This window comes from Bos mutus, chromosome 20, assembly GCF_027580195.1.
Source record: "Bos mutus isolate GX-2022 chromosome 20, NWIPB_WYAK_1.1, whole genome shotgun sequence".
NCBI classification, from domain to species: Eukaryota; Metazoa; Chordata; class Mammalia; order Artiodactyla; family Bovidae; genus Bos; species Bos mutus.
The window spans coordinates 9,069,950-9,090,876 of NC_091636.1; the positions used below are offsets into that span (position 1 = coordinate 9,069,950).

Below are 20,927 nucleotides of genomic sequence, written 5' to 3' on the forward strand. Positions count from 1 at the left end.
GGGTTCTGGGCTAAAATATCATCCTTGATTTTTCTCTCATGGAATGCTTGGTCTAATAGCGTATCGTACTGTCATGTGAGATGACAGATGTATTATATTCAATATTTACAATGCTCCCATGAGTTATCTATTATTCGTACTGTGTAGATTGGGAAATGAAAACTTAGCAAAGTTACATATCTCAGAAGAAGCGAAACAGAATTTCAACACAATCATGTACATCAGCCACATGACACTGTTATCATTTATTAATTTTATGATAATTGTGAAAGACTATTCATGTCAATTGCAAATAAACATCTAATAATGCTTCTTTGTTGAAAATAATTACATGACCGTCTAGACCAGCAGTTCTGGTCTAGAATATTGATGTGGAAATCATTTCAATACTACCATCAGTAGTGATAGCTCTCATAAATATCCTTCAACAATCACTACTGTGTTCTCTGTGTGCCAGGAACTACTGAAGCATGGGAATTCAACACCAACAGAGAAAGCTGAAGTTTATACTCTCAACTAATATCCTGGTGGAGACACACAGAGCAGTAAGTCATGAAACACATAAAACCATTCTTTTTTTTTGGCTGCACCAGGCCTTAGTTGCAGTACACAGGATCTTCAATTTTCACTGCAGCATGCGGGATCCTTTTTAATTGGGCATGTGGGATCTCACCAGGGATGGGACCTGGGGCCTCTGCATTGGGAGCATGGAGTCCTAGCCACTGGACCACCAGGGAAGTCCCAACAAAACCATTCTAAGTGCCAACAAGCAAAGACCCACAATATTGTGAAGGTGAATATAGAGGAATAACAACTTGAGCTAAATGTGTTCACAAAATACCACTCCGAAAAGATAACGTTCAAGTTGTTTAGGAAGGCAGAGAATACAACCAATACAAAAATTCCTAATGAAGGATCCAGCTTCAAGAAGAAGTCTAATGAAGACAGTGAACAGTCTGCAAAGGAGAGAGTATAAAGAAAAGAAAGAAAGTGAAGTCTCTCAGTTGTGTCCGATTCTTTGCGACCCCATGGACTATAGCCTACCACGCTCCTCCATCCATTGGATTTTCTAGGCAAGAATACTGGAGTCGGTTGCCATTTCCATCTCCAGAGGATCTTCCCAACACAGGGATCGAACCCGGGTCTCCCGCATTGTAGGCAGATGCTTTACCATCTGGGCCACCAGCGAAGTTTTTAAAGGAGAAAGTGATACAAGCTAATTTCGGAGAGAGAGGCAAGGGGTCAGATCATACAAGGTCCTGGAGGTCATGGTAAGGCATATTCAGACTTTATTATAATAAAATCACTGGAAGGTTTTAATCAGAGGACTCAGAGGAGTTACAAAATCCAATTTGGAAAAGAAAGTTAAAACGACCTATCAGAAAAGACATTACTATGTACACAATATATAAATATATGCTTATATATGTCATATGACATGTATGCATATAACATATATATGTGTATAAATGACAAACAGGGTCTATCTATTTGCCTACACTTCTACTTCAAATAGATTTCTCAAAGTCAAATGCTTAAGAACTGATGCTAAATAGGATGACTGTGCCTTCAGGCAGGAGGAATACAATTCTGTAATTCTAGTAATTTTGATTTCATTTTATTCTTCCTGTCTAAATGACAGGTTTCTTTTTGGTAACTGACATTGAAATGTAGAACCTGCAAAATCAGCCATTTATTATTCCAAGTCACTAGAAGGAATGTCTTCTCTTACTAAGTTACACATGTGTCATTTCTTTCCCAGAATAATTGGGATATTATTGCATATGATTGTTTCCATCATGTGAAAAGGATGCATAAAGTTGTCTCTCATCCTCTTGATGATTCACTTTAGACTGAGCCATCACTCCAAAGGCTCCTCTGTGGACCAAGAGGAGCCATGGTGACTATTTTCACTGACCTGAATTTTTTGCCAACTATTCATCATGGCTTCTTATATTTCTAGTGTAATGAGAAATTGTAATAATAGTAGATTGTAGATTTTTTAAGTGACTTATTGTCAAAATAAAAACTAACATGACTACTTTTTACCACACACAAGCTCTGAGAAAAAATAGATTGTCTATGAAATAAAATCTAGAACAACTAGTTTTAGGGTGCACAGTCAAGACAGATATAGTCTTTCATGTATACTTTTATCTGTGAATATAATGTGTAACTATAGGTAAAATGGACATGACAGAAAAATTACATTTACTTTGAGCGGCAAAGAAGGTATTATAATTTCCTGATTTCCATTTCCCAAGAGTATGTGTACATATTAAGGTCATAACATAAGGCCAAATGTAATATTTCCTGAAAGTATTATCATTCCTTGGTTTTATAAACATTTATAGCCAAAGTAGTATTCTGTTTATTTGTAAAATTTTAAATACCTTTATCTAAGTATATCACACTTTACTTATAGAACCTATAAAAGTACTGAGGAAAAAAGAATAATATATGGGTTGTCACATTACAATAGAGAATGGGCAAAGTAGCAACTTCCTGGGCACTTCAGTCAATAAGAAGCACTAGAACCCTGTTGGCATAAATATGCAATAAAATGCCAGACAACTTGTGTTTTCAAACTTAATTTTTTACTTGATTGAATGAAATAAAAGTTGGCCCTATACTGTTTTAAGATAGGGACTCAACTTGAACTTGTTAAAGAAACAACAACAAAAACTGAACAGGTTAGTGTCTTCCTAGCATAAGTGACTACTTTATATATGGCACATATGTGCTTGCAGACCACTGAAAGCTCACACTTGAATAACAGAGGCCATGGCACTACTTGCTGAGAATATTTCTTACTGTGCCGTGTGTTTTGCTTAGTCACTCAGTCGTGTCTGACTTTCTGAGACCCCATGGATTGTAGCCTGCCAGACTCCTCTGTCCATAGGGATTCTCTAGGCAAGAATACTGGAGTAGATTGCCATGCCCTCCTCCAGAGGCTCTTCCCTACCCAGGGATTGAACCCAAGTCTCCCAGATTGTGGGCGGATTCTTTACTGTGTTGAGTCATCAGGGAAGCCCAAGAATACTAGAGCGGGTAGCCTATCCCTTCTCCAGGGGATCTTACCAACCCAGGAATCAAACCAGGGTCTTCCTCATTGCAGGTGGATTCTTTATCAGCTGAGCTACTAGGGAAGCCCTATTTATTACTACTAGTGTTTTATTTTCTACCCTGTGAACCTTTCACATGCTCTCAAGAAATCACCTACTTTGAAAAAAGTCACAAAAGGAAAAGCACATTTTTTTTAAGCTATAGAAAAGTCACAAAAGATTTTTCTGTATTTTTGTAAACATATTTGGTGAATAGAAATGTGTTAATAAGCAAGCAATAAACATTTAATAGTAGAAAATCATTTTCTTGCTCCTCCAACTAAACACATTTTGAATACAGCCATAACGAATACTAGTTTGAAAAATCTTCAAATTATTTGCTTTCACAAATCATAGCAGGGTGCATCTGAGGAGCTGGGAGAAGTATGAGTGTCAGGGAATTCCAGGCCTAAAAAAGATATTCAAGATCACCCAATTTAACCTCTTTTTTCCAGAGGAGAAATAGCCAAGACCAAAAGGATGCTAAGAACATGTTCCAATCTAAAGACAGTCTCACTAATTTAATCATAAAAATCACTAAAGGTTAAAGAAACTAAAAGCATTAAAAGTATGATTGTTGGATAAACATAATCATGGTGGAACCATTGTTACTAAAATGCAGATTTGAACTTTTTAAGGTTACTTAATGTTCACAATTTTATTTTCATTATCTGATCATTTTTACTTTTGTTATGCTATAAACTATACTATATCAGAAAAAGCATTCTATATGTTATAGCACATGTACAAAATTGAGAGCTTAGAGATGGAGCATTTGATGCATGCTAAAATATTTGGAGGAAGAAGACTGTGAAAAACTGGTTTGCAGTTACCTTTGAAATATATCAAAAGGAAAAAAAATGGTATATGAATAGAAGATAAATATGTGGTACAGAAAATGTACTAAGATGTTAAAGAATCTAGGTAGTGAATATTGTTAGTAGTCACTGTGAAATTCTTTCAAAGTTTGTACCTTTGAAAATGTCCATAATACTTTGTTAGGAGAAGTTTAATGCTCAAGAAGATCTGCTACTCTAGGAGAAAGTAACCAAACCAATTGTTAATGGATAAATCTATAATAATTGCAGGGATGAAGTCTCATATACTTTAACTTTTCAGAGGAGTTCATCATTTGTTTTTCTACATAGAGGCACAAAACGTATATGCACATTTCCACCTATATCCATAAAAACATACTGTTAATGATGGAAGAAGGATGACTCTTTGTAAGCTTATGGACCATAGCCCACCAAGCTCCTCTGTCCATGGGATTCTCCAGGCACGAGTACTAATGGGAAAGAACCCGCCTGCCAATGCAGGAAACTTAAGAGACACAGGTTCCATCCCTGGGTCAAGAAAATCCCCTGAAGAAGCAAATAGCAACCCACTCCAGTACTCTTGCCTGGAGAATCCCAGGAAATACGTATGAGATAAATAGAAAACAAATATCAAGATGGTATACTTAAACTCAACTATAGGATTTACATTACATGTAAACAGTTTAAATTAAATGTTAGAGGTTGTCAGATGTGAAAATAAAAAAAAAGTAAGATTCAAAATTGTACACAAACCATTCACTTTAAAGTAAAAACAGATTGAAAATAAAACATGGAAAAATATATACCATACAAATATTAATCATATAAAGATGGAATAGCTATATTAATGTCAAAGTATATATCAGAGATAAAAAGGGTTATTTTATGGTGCTCAAGAGAGTAATTCATTAAGAGGACATAACAATCCTACTATGTACATCTGGAAGTTCTCCAGATCAAGTACTGCTAAGGCCTAGCTTGAAGGATTTTGAGCATAACCTGGCTAGCATGTGAAATGAGCGCAGCTGTACAGTATTTGGAACATTTTTTGGCATTGCTTTTCTTTGGGATTGGAATGAAAACTGACCTTTTCAAGTCTTGTGGCCACTGTTGAGTTTTCCAAATTTGCTGACATACTGAGTGCAGCACTTTAACAGCATCATCTTTTAGGATTTGAAATAGCTCAGCTGGAATTCCATCTCCTCCACTAGCTTTGTTCATAGTAATGCTTCCTAATGCTCACTTGACTTCACACTTCAGGATGGCTGGCTGTAGGTGAGTGACCACACAACATGTTTTCTCAATAATGGCATTCTTCACTACCTAAAAGGTATCTAAGACCAGAAATATTATTGAAAGGAAAACATTGGATGATCAAGTAGACTCATAATTTTGTTTTTAATATAACAGATCCAAGTTCATATGCAATAGGCCAACTTAGTGATCCATTCCAGACAACTTTGTCTCTATCTCTAAGCTATTCCGACTCCTTAAGTAATACTAATATGCAAATAGCTCCAGCCCATTGCCTCCCATGCATAGTAAGATTGCTCTTCTTGACTTCTGGTGGTTAGGTGAGGTTATGTGACAGATTTCGGCCAAAGAGTCATGCTGCTGCTACTGCTGCTAAGTCGCTTCAGTCGTGTCCGACTCTGTGCGACCCCATAGACAGCAGCCCAACAGGCTCCCCCATAGAAAGTAATATATATATACATATATATCACTTTGAGGCAAATCATTGAATTCTCCACTAAGACCCTATAAGAAGCTGCTAAGATATCTAGGGCCAAGTGATAACATCTCAACATTAAAAAAAAAATTTGTCTCCATAAAACCATTAATAACTCAGAGACCACACACTGAGGAATACTGAATATGATTTCTAAAATCTCAGAGCATGAGGGAAACACTTTTAAGGAAATCCTCTTCCAAATCTGAGGACATCTTGATTGTTTTTTGCTAATGATAACATGCTTATATGACTGAACTGTGAGGAAATTATTATGTTTCTTTCCTTTAAGAAACTGTTAGCAGCATAATTTGGGATAAGATATTTATAAATAGCTGTGAAATTTTATCACATTTAAATTGTATTTTTAACCTGAAGCATTTCCTCTCCACATCAAATAAAATAAATGAATAAAATAATCATCTGAAGATCCATATGGAGTAAAAAAAATTAATTTTGATATGTTTGGTCTTGCAAATTAACATTTTCTGGTTAGGAGTCTGTGCAAAAGCATCCATACTATAGAAAAGAGAACAAGAGAGTAAATGATTGAGAAACTAGGTTCTTCCTGTCAAATTCTCTCACTAATTACAGAGTTTATAATGCTATGTATGAAATTTAACTATAATGTTCTTTCTGCTTCCTAAAAAAGTTCTTTACATTTATAAATCTTTCATAAATGTGTACAGTTTGAATGTTATGAAAATGTTTCATAGTCCAGTAATGGGAAGTAATTTTGCAATCTCAACACAGTATTGATATTACTTTATTAATACATAAAATTGCTTTTACTGCTTGTAAAACTCAACAAATTTTAAATGGCATGGCATTTTACAGCTTTATTTCTACTTATTAATCAAAGGAGGATAAATGTCTAACTCAGACACCAACACTCCCCACTCCTGCTCCTTTAGCAGACTTAGTGAATTGACTGTGGAGTTCTTTGTGCCTGAGATGTAGTCTTACAATTTTACTCAGAATATCCCATTCAACAATTTCTAATAGATATGTTACAATTGTTTATTTCCTTTTCTAATTCTTCCACTAGATTACAAAACCTTATTTAGCAAAAGTCATTGATTATCCATTTTTGTATTCCTGTATGTAGTACAGTACTCAGCATCTGGTTGGTAGCCAATTGATTTATATTACATACTACATCTGATAATAATATAAAGATATGAAGTTCACAAACGAGGAATCAGCAAAGCATTTAATTACGTAGTCTCTTATTTTTTGTTCAAATGGTTAGTATGTGATTACACTCACAATGTTTAATTGGAAGTACAGAATCATACACTTAAGAAATGTGCTACTAAATAGAATTCTTTCAAAAACAGTAGAATTTTTCTAGGACATGTGCTAACTAAAAATCTTTTCATCTGAAACCACAGAGTCATCTTCTAATTTCAAGACACAGGAGATTTTTGGAACATCAGAAATAACAATTCAACTAAATGGAAAGGGGGATGGAAGATTTAGTTGGTAAAATTCCCAGCAATAAGACTTGGAAACATTAACACATTTATCTCCAACACTAGGCAAAAACTGGTAATTGGCAACAAGGAAAGCCTTCAGCAAAACTGTGTTTTTTTTCAATCACTTTCTGTTGTCTTTCTCCCCTGCATCCCAACTAAACTTCTCACATGAAGCAGAACCCGTCTCATGCAAATGCACCTCTCATTCCAGTTGCAAAACTCATATTCCTACACCTATTTTTTTTTAAGAATTACTCAACTACTTGAGAATTTTTCTCACTACCTGACAACCAAGAGCCTACTAAAACATTACCTGGTAGTGGCTTAAACTACTTATTTGAAGTTCTATAAAATATTCTTGAAGGAACAAAAATGAATCATTCCCCAATGGTTAAATTTTAGTCATTAATGTCACAATTCCCAAAGTATGTCTGGAAACAGAAAACTAGTCACTTAAAACTTGCAGAGTTCACTATACATAACTTGGCTTTGCATGTCACAGTAATAAATACACATATAACTTTTGAACCCATTCACATTCTAGTATTATTCTAATATATATATATATATATAATAACTCTATTGGCAGAAGTTCTTCAAAAACTCTTTTCTAACGAATACAGGGGAGCCTGACATTCTGCAGTCCATAGGACTGCAGAGTTGGATATGACCTAGTGACTGCACAACAACTAATTATTGTCATTAGAAAATTATTCTGCTTCTACAGCAAACATGCCAGGGAGAAGGGGAGAGGTAATCCTCCACCAGATTAAGGACTATCTAAGTTTGTATTTCATACTGAATAAAAATGGAGAAGCATTTTGAATTTCACAGTATTATTAAAATCTGTGAACTTGAATGATTGTGATTCAGTGTCAATCAGTTGGAAGGAATTGCTCTGAACATTTATCCATATCAAGAGACTAATATTTTTACACAGTGAAGAACTGCTTCCCATACTAAAAAGAGTACAGAACCTCCACAAAATTAGTTGACGCCCCAAACACTTAGATTAGATATTATCAGGGAGTTAACAACTCTTGGATTCTCAGTCTATCTAGATTAGATTTTACACACTATCACAATTCAAATTCCCCCCTTACACTCTGGTATGATGTCAAATATTGAGGAAGATAGGAATTTCTTTTTTTTTTTTAGAGAGTTTATGAAAAAAAATAGTAAAATAATTTGACTGTCTAATTATATAGTACATTACTATTCTCTTTACACTTTCAGTTTTAGAGTTTACAAAGAATTTTCACATGAATTTTCTTTTTGATTATTAAAACAACCATATGACCTAAGTAGAAGCTTTCATCCTCATTTTTTCCCCTGATATAAGTGTCTAGAAACGACTTGTGCAAGGTAATCTTGATTTTCCTTTCCATTCAGCTGAATTTCTTTTGTTTCATATGTTTACCCAGCTCATATCCCCCACCAGTAACAAAGAAAAATGCACCACATTGAAATAATCAGCATATCATTGCAAATATTCCCACCGATGACCAACCGTGATAATGATGATGTGAAGTCTCTCAGTTGTGTCCGACTCTTTGCTACCGCATGGACTGTAGCCCACCAGGCTTCTCCATCCATGGGATTTTCCAGGCAAGAATACTTGAGTGGGTTGCCATTTCCTTCTCCAGGGGATCTCCCCAACCCAGGGAAACAACCCTGGTCTCCCGCATTGCAGGCAGATGCTTTACTGTCTGAGCCACCAGGGAAGCATCACCAACCTTAATGGAAACCATTTGGAGTCCACCACTCCTGACAGATAATGATTATCTCAAAATAGCTAGTATTTTTTTCCTTCACAACTGCTTTAAATAATACGAATCCTGGGACTAGTTTCTAGAATCCTTACTCAATGTTTACTTTCCCTTTAAGATGTAATAAGAAAAAGATTTTGTGTTTTTTTTTTTTTTAATATGGCCTAAATGGCAGACTTAACTCAAAATAGCCACCAGAATTACATAACCAACCAAATGTATTTCCCTTTCACACTAAGACATGACTTCTCTAACACAAAATCTAAAGTGCATACATCAGCAAGTTAGAAAGAAAAGTCAAAGTAGGTCTTGCTCATCCATTGCTCAGTACAATTCAAAGGCTCTAATTTTATTTATTCTGGAGTCTTCATAACACAGTAATAATATAAAGGTGACTTTCTGTGAAAATTTCTCATATATTTCAATACTATGGTTTGTCCAGTGAAACCTGAATCGACTACTACTTTTGACATAATGCGAGCACAACTTTGTTTTCTAAAATATTTCTAATTAATAAAAAACACTTTGACGTTGTATCTGACTAAAGCAAAAGACTGACTTGGCAGAAACTGACAATAAAAAGCACATGTTTTCCATCTATGAGTAGATAATTACATTTAACATTCCCTTTAGAGATCAGCTTAATTTCGCCTCATTATTTGTAACAACAAAATCTTCTCGGGTTTCACTGTACCATTTTCCTATTATGTCATGTCTCTTCACATCTCCCCTTTTGTAGATACGTGCATCACAGAATACAAGCTAAGCAAAGTGACCTGTTCTGCTAAGATCATTACCCAGATAATTAAAGTAACACAATCTACAGCAAGGTGTTTTTATGAAACACTCTGGCAGTTGAACTAGAATTCCAGTTTAAAACAGAATCACATTACAAATTTTGGATCCACTACTCAGGAAACAACTGCATCCCAGTTTGCACTCTAACAGCACCCAGATGAGTCTAAAATAGCAGTAGAAGTAATACATGCTGTGTCGACATACACAGTGAAACAGAAAACTGAGATAGTTCTCCAGAAATTCTGGAGAAATGAAAGGCTGAATGTGCTTTGTCCTAAATTAGCCTGATTCATTTACTGCTGCAAATTTTTACTAGGTATATATTGGAAAGAAATAATGCATAATAGTATTTATAGTGCTTCCAGTACTTGGAAAAGCAGTAAGCACACTACTGAACTCTCTGTTGAAATTTTACTTGTTTTAAACTAGTGGGGACTTTTATGATAACAATAATGCACATTTCTATAAACCTTAGAGTCTCTAAGTATGTTCAACAGTAACATATCATTTGAACCTCAAAGCCCTTCTGAGAGACTGAGCAGAAAATCATTATTATCCCCATAAATGATGAACTAGATTGAATTCATCCACAATTTCTCTCAATTCTCTTGGAATATTTCCCAGGCCTATCCCACTTGGAAGGACATACACTTTCAAGCTGGGTTTTCAAAGTGGCCAATTTTATCAGGATGCCTTATTTAATTTAGAGCTTCTCCTCTACCCTCTATCACACTCATAGCACATCTTTGGTTTTGTTTTTCTTCTATACTATAAAAATCTCCAGTTTTAGATTTAAGACACTCTACTGTTTTTCTTATGCTTGTTTACATTTGCTGAATTGAAATTTTCTTGAGGTCATAATTTAACTCATTTAGTAAGTACTCTTGTGCCCCATTATTTTCTAGACATGAAGCCAGCAGCTAAAAACACATGAAGTCTATGGTTTCTGCCCTTCTGGAGTTTAATATATAGTTGGGAAGGCAAGGTTTAAGAGAAATTACAAAGGTAAAGAATGTTACAAAGCAAAAAGCATAGGGGTATGCAGGCACATTACAGATGGAACTAACACTGCCTGAGAGATGCACTAATTCCGCCCTAGGGTATCTTAAGTTAAAGCCGAAGTCAAAGGAACACAATGTGATGGATGAACTGGGGTTGGCCAAAGGAACAAAGTTCTAGAAAAAGTGAACAACACTTGTAAAGGCCTTAAAAAAGCATATATGATAAACATAAATATGTTCAGCCTAGTTAAAAATTAATGAGAAAGTAATTTTCCAGGCTGATGTGGGGAAGACTCAGATTTCAAAGGATCTTGAATTATGGAATTTGTCCTTATGATAACGAATGTCATAGAAATATTTTCAGCAGGTGGAAGATACGGTAAAATTTGTTCTTCAAAAATATCACTTTTGAGGCCCCTGGAGGACAAGCAAGAGAGAATTTTTAAACCTAGTAATGACTCTACTATGAAAATGCAAATAAGAAATGACTGATGTTGGCTTGGACTAGGATGGTGACAGAGAGGACTGAGTGAAGGAATATTAGAATTCAGACCACATTCCAAGAAGCAGAACCAGTAGAACTTGGTTACTGTTAACTATGGAGACTGAAAGCAGAGAAGTCAGGGATACTTCTTGGATTTCTGAATTGAGTAACAAGAAATGAGAGAAGGAAGAGACCTGAAGCAGAAATGGACATACTAAGCTTGAGGAGCTCGTGAGATATTTTTATAGCAATGTCATGTAAATTTTGAAGATTAGAGATACATAATTTGGAAGTTTGGGTTACAAGTCTAGTTATCAACATATAGCAATGGGAGCATATAAACACACACAAAACAGGAACACAGATTGGGCAATGATGGGGCATTAAGAAATTCTGATATTTTAATCTTAAAATAGGACCCTGGACATTTCAAAATTGATCTTATATTTTAGCATTAAACTGATATTTCCTCCCATATCAAAAGCATCAGTATTACACATATTAGCTTCAGGTTTCTAGCCAAAAAACATTCATAAAAGTATATATCTCACCCCTAACACATACACATATACATACACCAACACATACTTTGTCAACTTCTTTTTAATTGTCTAGACTTAATAATACTGCCTATCCAAATAGAACTCATCATACAGTACTTTAGGACTCCAGAGGATCTGCTAAAATATCCTCTTAAAAAATATATGGTAATGTTGAAAACAATTCTCTTGAAAGAAAGAATTATTTTTAGAGAACAAACAAACTCTTTCTTTAACCTGAGGAGAAAGTATAAATACAGAGAAATCATCTTTACATATGTGAATATCCACTGCCATGCATTTTAGCTAAACATAAATAGACAAGCAGTTAGGTGATTCTAAGAGAGTATCAATGAATAATTTCAAGAGAAGATAGTTTTGGTATTTCCAAATATAGAACCCTGAAGTAAAACAACCAATAGAGGACACCTAGTGGTCTTCAGCAGAATCAATATCTGCCTGCAAAAAGTATTTGGCAACTCACACAAACACAATAATATTTTTGTTAGTTGATGCACTAATCTGAGAAAGATGACATAATGAATCTCATATTTATAAATATTATAGGCATACATCAATTTAAATATTTCAAATAATTTCCATGTATCTCATTTCCTAAGATTAAAATATTAGAATTTAATGTTGTAGGCCTAAGTAAGTCACTTTGAGTATTTCTCCCTAGAATAAATAGAAAATAGAACGTACAATTTGAATAAACATCCATAAGTGCTAATTTTGAGCATAAGGTCCATTTTATACCACCATGTTTCTGGTGGTATGAAATAAAAATCTCAAGTATCATTGTATCAATAATAAAATTATATAAACATACTGTTAATATATTATTATATTAATGATTATTAACTATATCAAATATCAATACTTAAATTGTAGAACACTACAACTCATATAATGTCTTATCATATTTTATTTGATAAATATATTTCAATGGCAAGAATATTCAGCAAAGATAAACCTCCTTTTAACTAAAAAGCATCCTGCCTGATGCTGGCTATATATAAAAAATGCAACTGTGTGATAAATCTCTTTCTTAACTGATATTATTAGTTCTATCCTCAGTTGTCTCCAACCCTCCTCAATCCGCAGCATTTTAAAATGCAAACTCCCTGCCTCTAAAGCCTCCCTGACACCTTACTGTTTGAGTCAGTCCTCAGCACAAATTCCTGCCTATACCTCCAAACTCACTGCCTTGGCAACCCAGATTCTGGAGATGCAGAACTGTGCTGACTGCTTATGCTTCATGTCTCACTGACTGCACTCCTCTGTCCCATGTTTCTCATCTTAGTAATCCAGGCTCCAGCTTCAAAACTCACTTTTGAGTATCCCTGAAGCTTTCTTCTGCAAAAAAAAAAAATAAGCTGTAGTTGTTCACTCCCTCTTTTATGCCATCACTTACCACACCATCTGTGATTATTTTCTCACATGTCTCTTTTTCCTACAAAGCTGGGGTATGTTTTGTATTCTCATGTGTAGCATCTGCATATAGAAGCACTCAGTATATGCTTGGGAGGGAAGAATTAATTTTCCTTTGCAATTATTTAATGGATTTAGACCATGGAGGACTGCCATGTGTTCAGCGGATAGGTATGCCTGGACAACCGATTGTGTTTAGAACTCTGGACTATGGTACAAGGAGATTCAAGGGCAAAAAGTTGACACTGACGTTCCCTACAGACGTTTATGCCCAGGTAAAGAAAAGAAATGCATACAGGAGAATTCACAACCAGACTATGAGCACGAACAAATGCAAGCAGAGAGAGTAGAACTGTTCAAAGTAAAAGTACTGACCATTATAGCATAGTCCCTCAATGTAGAATATTTTCAGAGGTGTTTGAGCATCAAATGAATAATGAATAATCCTTCGGAAAAGGAAGGCTTTCCAAACCTGAGCTGTGACACATGCAAAATTAGCAGATGCAGGAAAAAAAAAAAATCCATTCTCTGCCAGAAGCATTATAAAACTAAAAATCAAACAGAAAAGAGCTGTTTGGTGCAAATAAGAAGTGACAGTGGTGAGATAGGGAAATGGTTCGCTGAGAGCCTTGAAGGCAAGCAAAGAAACACAGATCTGATACCACAAACAAGGAGCCTCCCTAGATTCTAGCAGAGGGAAGGCTTATCAAAACAATGGTGTTTGCTTATGGCAAGTCTTAGAATTCTATGTGCTGTCTAAAAAATGGAAGTAGTTATAATATGCATGGTATAATTATAACAAGAGTTAGTTTCTAATCTACACCAATTAGAATGCTAAAATTATGAAAGACAGAAACTGCAGTCTGTATTAGCTCCCTGTGGAATACATTTCCTTATTAATGCCCTGTTGTTAAACATAATTTGTATATATATCTGCCTCTAAGCCAACATAAAAATCTAATACTGATTGCTATAAGAGCATTGCAATATTCCAGACACATTATTCATCTGAAATGTCTATAGATATACATGAAAATCAGAACCACAGCCCTCTTTCTTGCCTCAAAATAGGCATGTTGCTTGTGATAGGTCTAAAATCTACACCCAAATGGTTGAGAGGATAGTAAATGAGGAATAAAAAATAAAATATTATAGGTATGTATTCCAAAGCCATAGTTATTACAGGAGTTTCATGTGTTTACCATGCCTGTATTATACTGCCCATGAAGAATTTGTACTTTCTATGACATTGAATCCTACAAACAGATAACCATTGCAGACTAATATTTCTTTTCAATTATTGTTTCCAAAATATCTAATCATTTCAAGGATCATCTGCCTTTGATAAAACAACAGGGATCAGCAGCTGTAACATTCAAGGTTCCTAGAACTCTTCACCTTTACTAACCAAATAATCTCCTATTTACTAAACTCTTAATCTACCCTTAATCTCTTCAGTGGCTGGTGAATGTCAAAATTGTTAATAACATTCCATTTAATTTCTGAGGATTTCCTCACCATATGTCTCTTTTAGGAGGATCACAGAGAATGAGATCTTTCTGTGATAGGTTGCAAACCAGCACTCTGGACTGGGTCACTGACTTCACAACACTAACAACAATGCTGAATTAAAGGGATGCTTTTTTTAAGTCAAAATACAAAACTGAGAGAGATTCCATTTTCGGGAGATTATAGGAAAAGGAATTTTCTGATCTGATTTATCTAAACAATCACCCCAGATCTTCACCTCACATGGCCATACATATAAAGTTTCAGTACAGTGTCAGAGAGCTTTAATTTTGCATCCTAACGCTATTGATCTTATCATTGCTTCTGGAAGTCAACTCCCCACGCCGCCTAACACCATGTTTCATAAATTTGTTGGCCAAATCAGCTCTTTCCTTCAGTATTAGCCACCATGTTTAAGTTTAGCAGGCTAGTAACATAAGGGCTAAAATTTGACATTTCTCTATTTCATTCACAATATTTCTTGAATTTATCTGGCTTTGGCACTTCTTGTTGCTTTTCAGTTGAACTAATTCAGACCAGGGGGCGAAAAAATTTCATTGAAGATGGAAGCAGTTTCCTATAGAAGGCAGCCGCTTTCCTTGGGAATGATTCATTTAGAACTGTGGCAGCTTCCAGACTTCACACATTACTTCCCCAAATTTGCTGAATTTAGCATGAGCCAGCTTGGTATTAAAACGCTCAGAACTCAAAGACATGTGGGTGAACCCACATCTTCCTCTGTACTCTTATTCCAAATGCTCAGAGAGAAACCTGATTACTTGTTGTGTTTCTACTTGTAAACACATCCTGGTGGCATTTATAAAACTTAGGTAGAGATATACTAATTTGGAACCATTTACGTTTTTTGGTGACTTTGGTTTCAATCATGCAGGTAATGCAATCATGAAATAATAAATCCATAATAAATTTGGGGTTAATTACTACTGTTTTTTTCCTCTAACAGCATTACAAACAGATATTAAATATCCATGATATATGTGACATTATATGGGGCTATCATATAATCAAGAAAACATTCTTCATGAAGTGAGCTTATGGTTCATTTACTATCAATGTCATTTATTTATAAGTAAGATTATGCCAACTCACAACTCGAGCCTGAATGGGTTTGGTTACCAAATGTCTGTAATGGCATATTAAATTTCATTTTACAGTGATGATGGCAGTGAGCCAATGCTCTTGAATTCTATCATGGCATCTGTAGAACACCATCGAGTTACACACACCTAAGTGCCTCTGACCGCTGCCAGGAACCAGAGGACAACAGTGTCCAGGAGCGTGCTCTTCTATGACTACGTAGCCTGCCATTTTATCTGATAGAATGCCATCTGTTCATCCTTCTGCCATTCTCTAGGGTAATTGGGTTCAAACTACAAGACACTGAAAATAGTCACATTGTCCACTGTATTTTTAATTGTCTGGGTATTTATATCAGTGACTTTTCTTCTCACAGGCTACTCATTAAAATAATTTTATGACCATGTTTTAAGAGGCAAATATTCAAATCATACATTGCTTGGACCACAAAGCTCAGTTAAGAAAAGTTTTCCACGTATTTTATTGTACATATAAAATGGTATAATATTAAATCATTTATCACTAAAAGAATATATGTTATAGTGAGAAGCTGTATAGTTTTGTGATTAAGAACTTGGGATCTGGAGTCAGATTGCCAAGGCCAGAATCCCAGTTCTATCTACTACTCTGTGAATCTGGGCAAGTTAGGAAGCTTGGATGAACTAATCCATGTAAAGAATCAAATATATTACTTGACATATAATAAGCCATCAATAAATATTAGCTATTTTATCAATAATTACCTTGCTTTGATATTAACATTAGCATAATAATGTTTGAGAACCAAACATTTATTACATGTTAGATAGAATGTGCTACATAGAGATACATTACAAGATGAATCCAGTTTCTCAAATGATCTTCATCTGATTTTAAATGTAATTCGTATCCATATTTTAAGAATGATCCATTTTTATGCCTTTTAGCAGTGTCTTATACTGGCTTTTATTGCTGCATGTCATTTCCTGAAATCCTAGGAACCAAAATGCCATCAACAAGCACACACAAAACGCTGCCAGAGTCCCACAGAAAGCAGAGCTAATGTTCACAGAAGTTTCACTTTATGACTTGTTAAACCTAAATTCCAACATATAGTTCATCCTGAAAAGCATTTCTGTAGCTAGTAAAGTGGCGATTAATGCCTAGTCAGTGTGCTGCTTTCTTTAGTGCAGGTTTAGTCACTCTGGAGGCCTTTTTGACCCTTATTTTTATGCAGACAATAAAGTTCAGGTTATAATTAATTTTTAAGGTGTGTTTAGAAGGAAAAGAAAATCAAAAAACTAATATGCAGACTGTGAAATTAGGGACTTACCCTCCTTTGCTTGGTGATGGGACATTTGACTCACATGTTTAGAAACTCCCTTTTCCAAAGCCCTTTCAGGTCCCACCCAGTTTCTAAGCCCTTTCAAGTCCCACCCACTGCCTAAGAACAATGGATGCCCTATTCAGCAGAACATTGGCCAGATTCACTGTTTTTATTCACTGTATTATTTGTGTTTTCTATGTAATAATTTCCCTTCAGGATATGCTGCTTTTCAGTATTATGAAATGATCTAGTAGGGAGAATCTACAATAAATAACCATAACACAAAGAATAACAAAGAGTAAAATTATTCCACTAAAATGTCTTTATATATACAAGTTGGAAATACACAAAAGAATCTTTTTTCTTCAAGCATGATTCTCTGAAGTTTCAATATGAGGAAACATATTCCACATTATTTCACAGAACTAATGATACAAACTAGCAATCGGACCCTACAATTTTGTCAAAGATGGCACTTGATGTGTTAGATAAAACAAATTAATATTACGTGGTATATAAAAACAATCTCCCATGGTGAAGGAGCAGTTGCACTGGTTAAGATAAATATTTGCTGATTAAAGTAGATTTGCTTTTGAAAAGACTGAAGTGGCATAAGACAATTGCCTTACAATCGCTAACTTCTTCACTTTACTCAAATTCAATTTTCAACCATATCTTTTAAAGTTGCAAATGTATCACTATGTACCAAAAAGAAAAAAAATGAAATTTTTCTTTTTGAACTTCATAAAACTCATTATACATAGCACAGCTGTTCATTTTAAAACCACTGTAGTTTAAAATCTCATGATATAGAAACTTTATATAAAGGAAAAGATATGTCTTACCTCTTCCCACTGATGTATGTATCTAATTAACCTTGAAAGTCGTAATAAACGCAAGAGACTGAGAATTTTTGTAAACCTCACAATGCGAAGTGCCCTGGCTGTCTTGTAAACTTCCGAATCCATTCCTTTTTCTACAATGAGAAAGATATAATCCACTGGGATTGATGAGATGAAGTCAACCACAAACCAGCTTTTTAAATAATTCATCTTGATCACTTTAGGGTCCAGGATGATTTCAGAACTGTCTTCATTGACAGTCCCAGTCCTGAAATTCATGATCAAGTCCAAAAGGAAAACTGTATCTGAAGCCACATTGAAAATAATCCATGGTGTTGTTGTCTGTTCTGTAAAGAATGTGATTCCAACTGGTATGATGACCAGATTTCCAACCATCATTATAAGCATTATTAAATCCCAATAAAACCTACAATAAATAAAAGAAATCATATTTTAAGACGTAGACAATAATCAGTCCTCCTCCTCCCCCACCACCACCATAAAAATTATTACAGAGTCAGACATGACTGAGCACAAGCACAAAGTTAAATAAATGAACAAATTGCTCATTTGGTAAATAAGATAGCTCTTTCAATGGCCATAAAGTTAAATCTAAGTAAAATAAATATATTCCTAAAGCAAGGCAGTGTGACTACAGAATTCTAACAATTATTTGAGATGAAGTTATACAAATAAGTTCATGAAGACCCATACCCCCATTTATCCCATAAAGAAGTAAAAATAAACTCCCTTTATAGTTTCAATATGGATGAAAACAGGGAGATCTATATTATAAAGAACTACTCTAAAGAAGACTCTTTGGAGGTACTTTGAAGTATTTTATATATAAAATCTTCAATCATAGATTAGAATAAACAGTAATAAATAGGGCACATAAAAACTATGGTACTGCAAATTTATAACTACAGATTAGGTCAATCACAAATTCTAGAACTGCCACAGCTTCATAGCACTCCAAATATTTATGCTCTATTTTTCTTAATTTGAAAAGAGAAAACATTATTAATTTTGTTCTGAGGCTAAAAATATTTGAACAGACACTAGGTTTAAAATCAGAATCTACTTAAAATCTGCACTTTTAACACTGCTTAATTGAACAGCTACTTTAAATAGATTGCCACTATTTTTCCAAACAATTATTTGTTTAAAATTTCTGATTTCATTCTCAACATAGCTGTGATTATTAGCTACCTTTTGAAACATTCTTATCCCACCTTATATTAAAATTAGGAAGTTTATTCCAGGTTAATATTGTACTAACATAGAGTTAAGATTTATCAGTATATGACAAATTCATCAAAGATTATTTTAATATTGCTTTCATTTGATTTCTTTAAAGTCTATTGACACTGTAGTTAGGCTAGGTAATAGACCACACTTGTTACAGTATAGACTTGTAAAAGTAAAGAACCAAATCAACTAATACAACTCTATGGTCATAAAACAGTCTACAGAAACATGGGCTACTGCATTCTGGTTGAAGATGTAGTCTCTGAGCAGTTATTTTTTACAAAAATTGTATAAATTTTCATGACAGACATTTCTGTTAATCAAGACATTTTTATTTTATATTAGTTCTCCTACTTAGACTATTTGGGCTACATTTTTTTAAGGCATACATTTGCATGAACCTTTCAAAGTTATTATCATTCCTAATTATGAGTGACTCTTCGGTTAAAAGTAGTAGTACAAGAAAGAACTATAATAGTCTCACTCTGCCCTTGTTTCTACTCTCACCTCGGAATTATATAAAAGATTAATGTTTCTCATTTTGAAGATTTCACCAGTTTTTCTGTCAAAACTTACCTATAGATTTATGGACAAGTACACAAATACAAAATGTCAATCATATCTCATGCACTGGTAATTACAACGAAATCCTTTCTCTCTTTTTTTTATTTCCTTTCCTAATGGAAATGCAAAATACGCCATTTAATACACTAAGGACAGAGGAGAGATGTAGATAACACGCAATACTGTAACAGACGTTTCACAAAAAAGTGACACCACTGAACTCTAAAATGCAATCATGTGTGCCCTGAGGATTTTCACTTCACTGGACCCTTATCATCTCTTCTCAGGGCTCCACTCTGCTTTTCCCTGAAAGGCTGCTGTTCCCTTGGGTGTCACACATAGCCCTTTTATCTTCTATTCTACACATGCTCTTTGGGCAATATTATACACTCATCCATGTCTTTCATGATTAATTCATAACTGATGACTACAAAATGACTATTTCCCGTCCATTCCTGTCTTCTAAGCCTCCTAATCCTAATAATCAACAGTCTAATTAAATCTATCCCCTTGCATATCTCATACTCATGTCAGACAACACACCCAAGCTCAATCTCATCACCTTCCCTCCCACAAATATCCCTCAGATGTTTCCTATGCCAGAAAATGGTACAATGTTATACCTCATTTGGAACCATCCTAGATAGCTGGAACCAGCCTAGGTAACCCCTGGCCAAAAATCTACTCAATTTCATTATTCAATCAATTACCAAGGCTATTTGGTTCTAACATGTAAATGTAAGTTGAATTCATCCATTTGCCCTTTACCATTCCCACTGCAGCTGTCTTCAACCAGAAATTCTCACCAACTGTTTAATTCAGAGAGAAGTTACTTAAATTATCTAACCCTAAATTTTCTTATCTGTGAAATAAAGATTATTATAGAACCAAATGTTGTTGTTTTTTTAAGTACTACATGCAAATCACAGATGCTAGCATATAACAAGCTGTGGCACACAATGCTGGAGTTATACTTAGTATTCATTTACCTTTCCTTGCTTACCAAAAGAAATCCAATTTTGGGAGAGGAGTCAGGAGCCTTTTGAAAAATACTCATTTTTAAAAACATGCTTATATTTCTGCTTTTTTTTTTTTAAGGGAAAATCATATTCTACCCTTCTTAGTCAACAGAAATGAAAAGGATAAAGTGTCATCCACTCTTTTTTATAGCAATAATGTTTACCACACCATGGCTTTTTATTA

At 34.6% G+C, this 20,927-nt stretch overlaps 1 protein-coding gene across 1 annotated transcript in view; it reads right to left on the reverse strand.

Moving 5' to 3' along the window:
- HCN1 (hyperpolarization activated cyclic nucleotide gated potassium channel 1) overlaps positions 1-20,927 on the reverse strand; it is a 447,988-nt gene that overhangs the window by 374,368 nt on the left and 52,693 nt on the right. Inside the window, exon 2 of the mRNA XM_070357822.1 lies at positions 17,913-18,336. Coding sequence (XP_070213923.1) covers positions 17,913-18,336 — 424 coding nt within the window. The remainder of the gene's footprint in view (positions 1-17,912; positions 18,337-20,927) is intronic.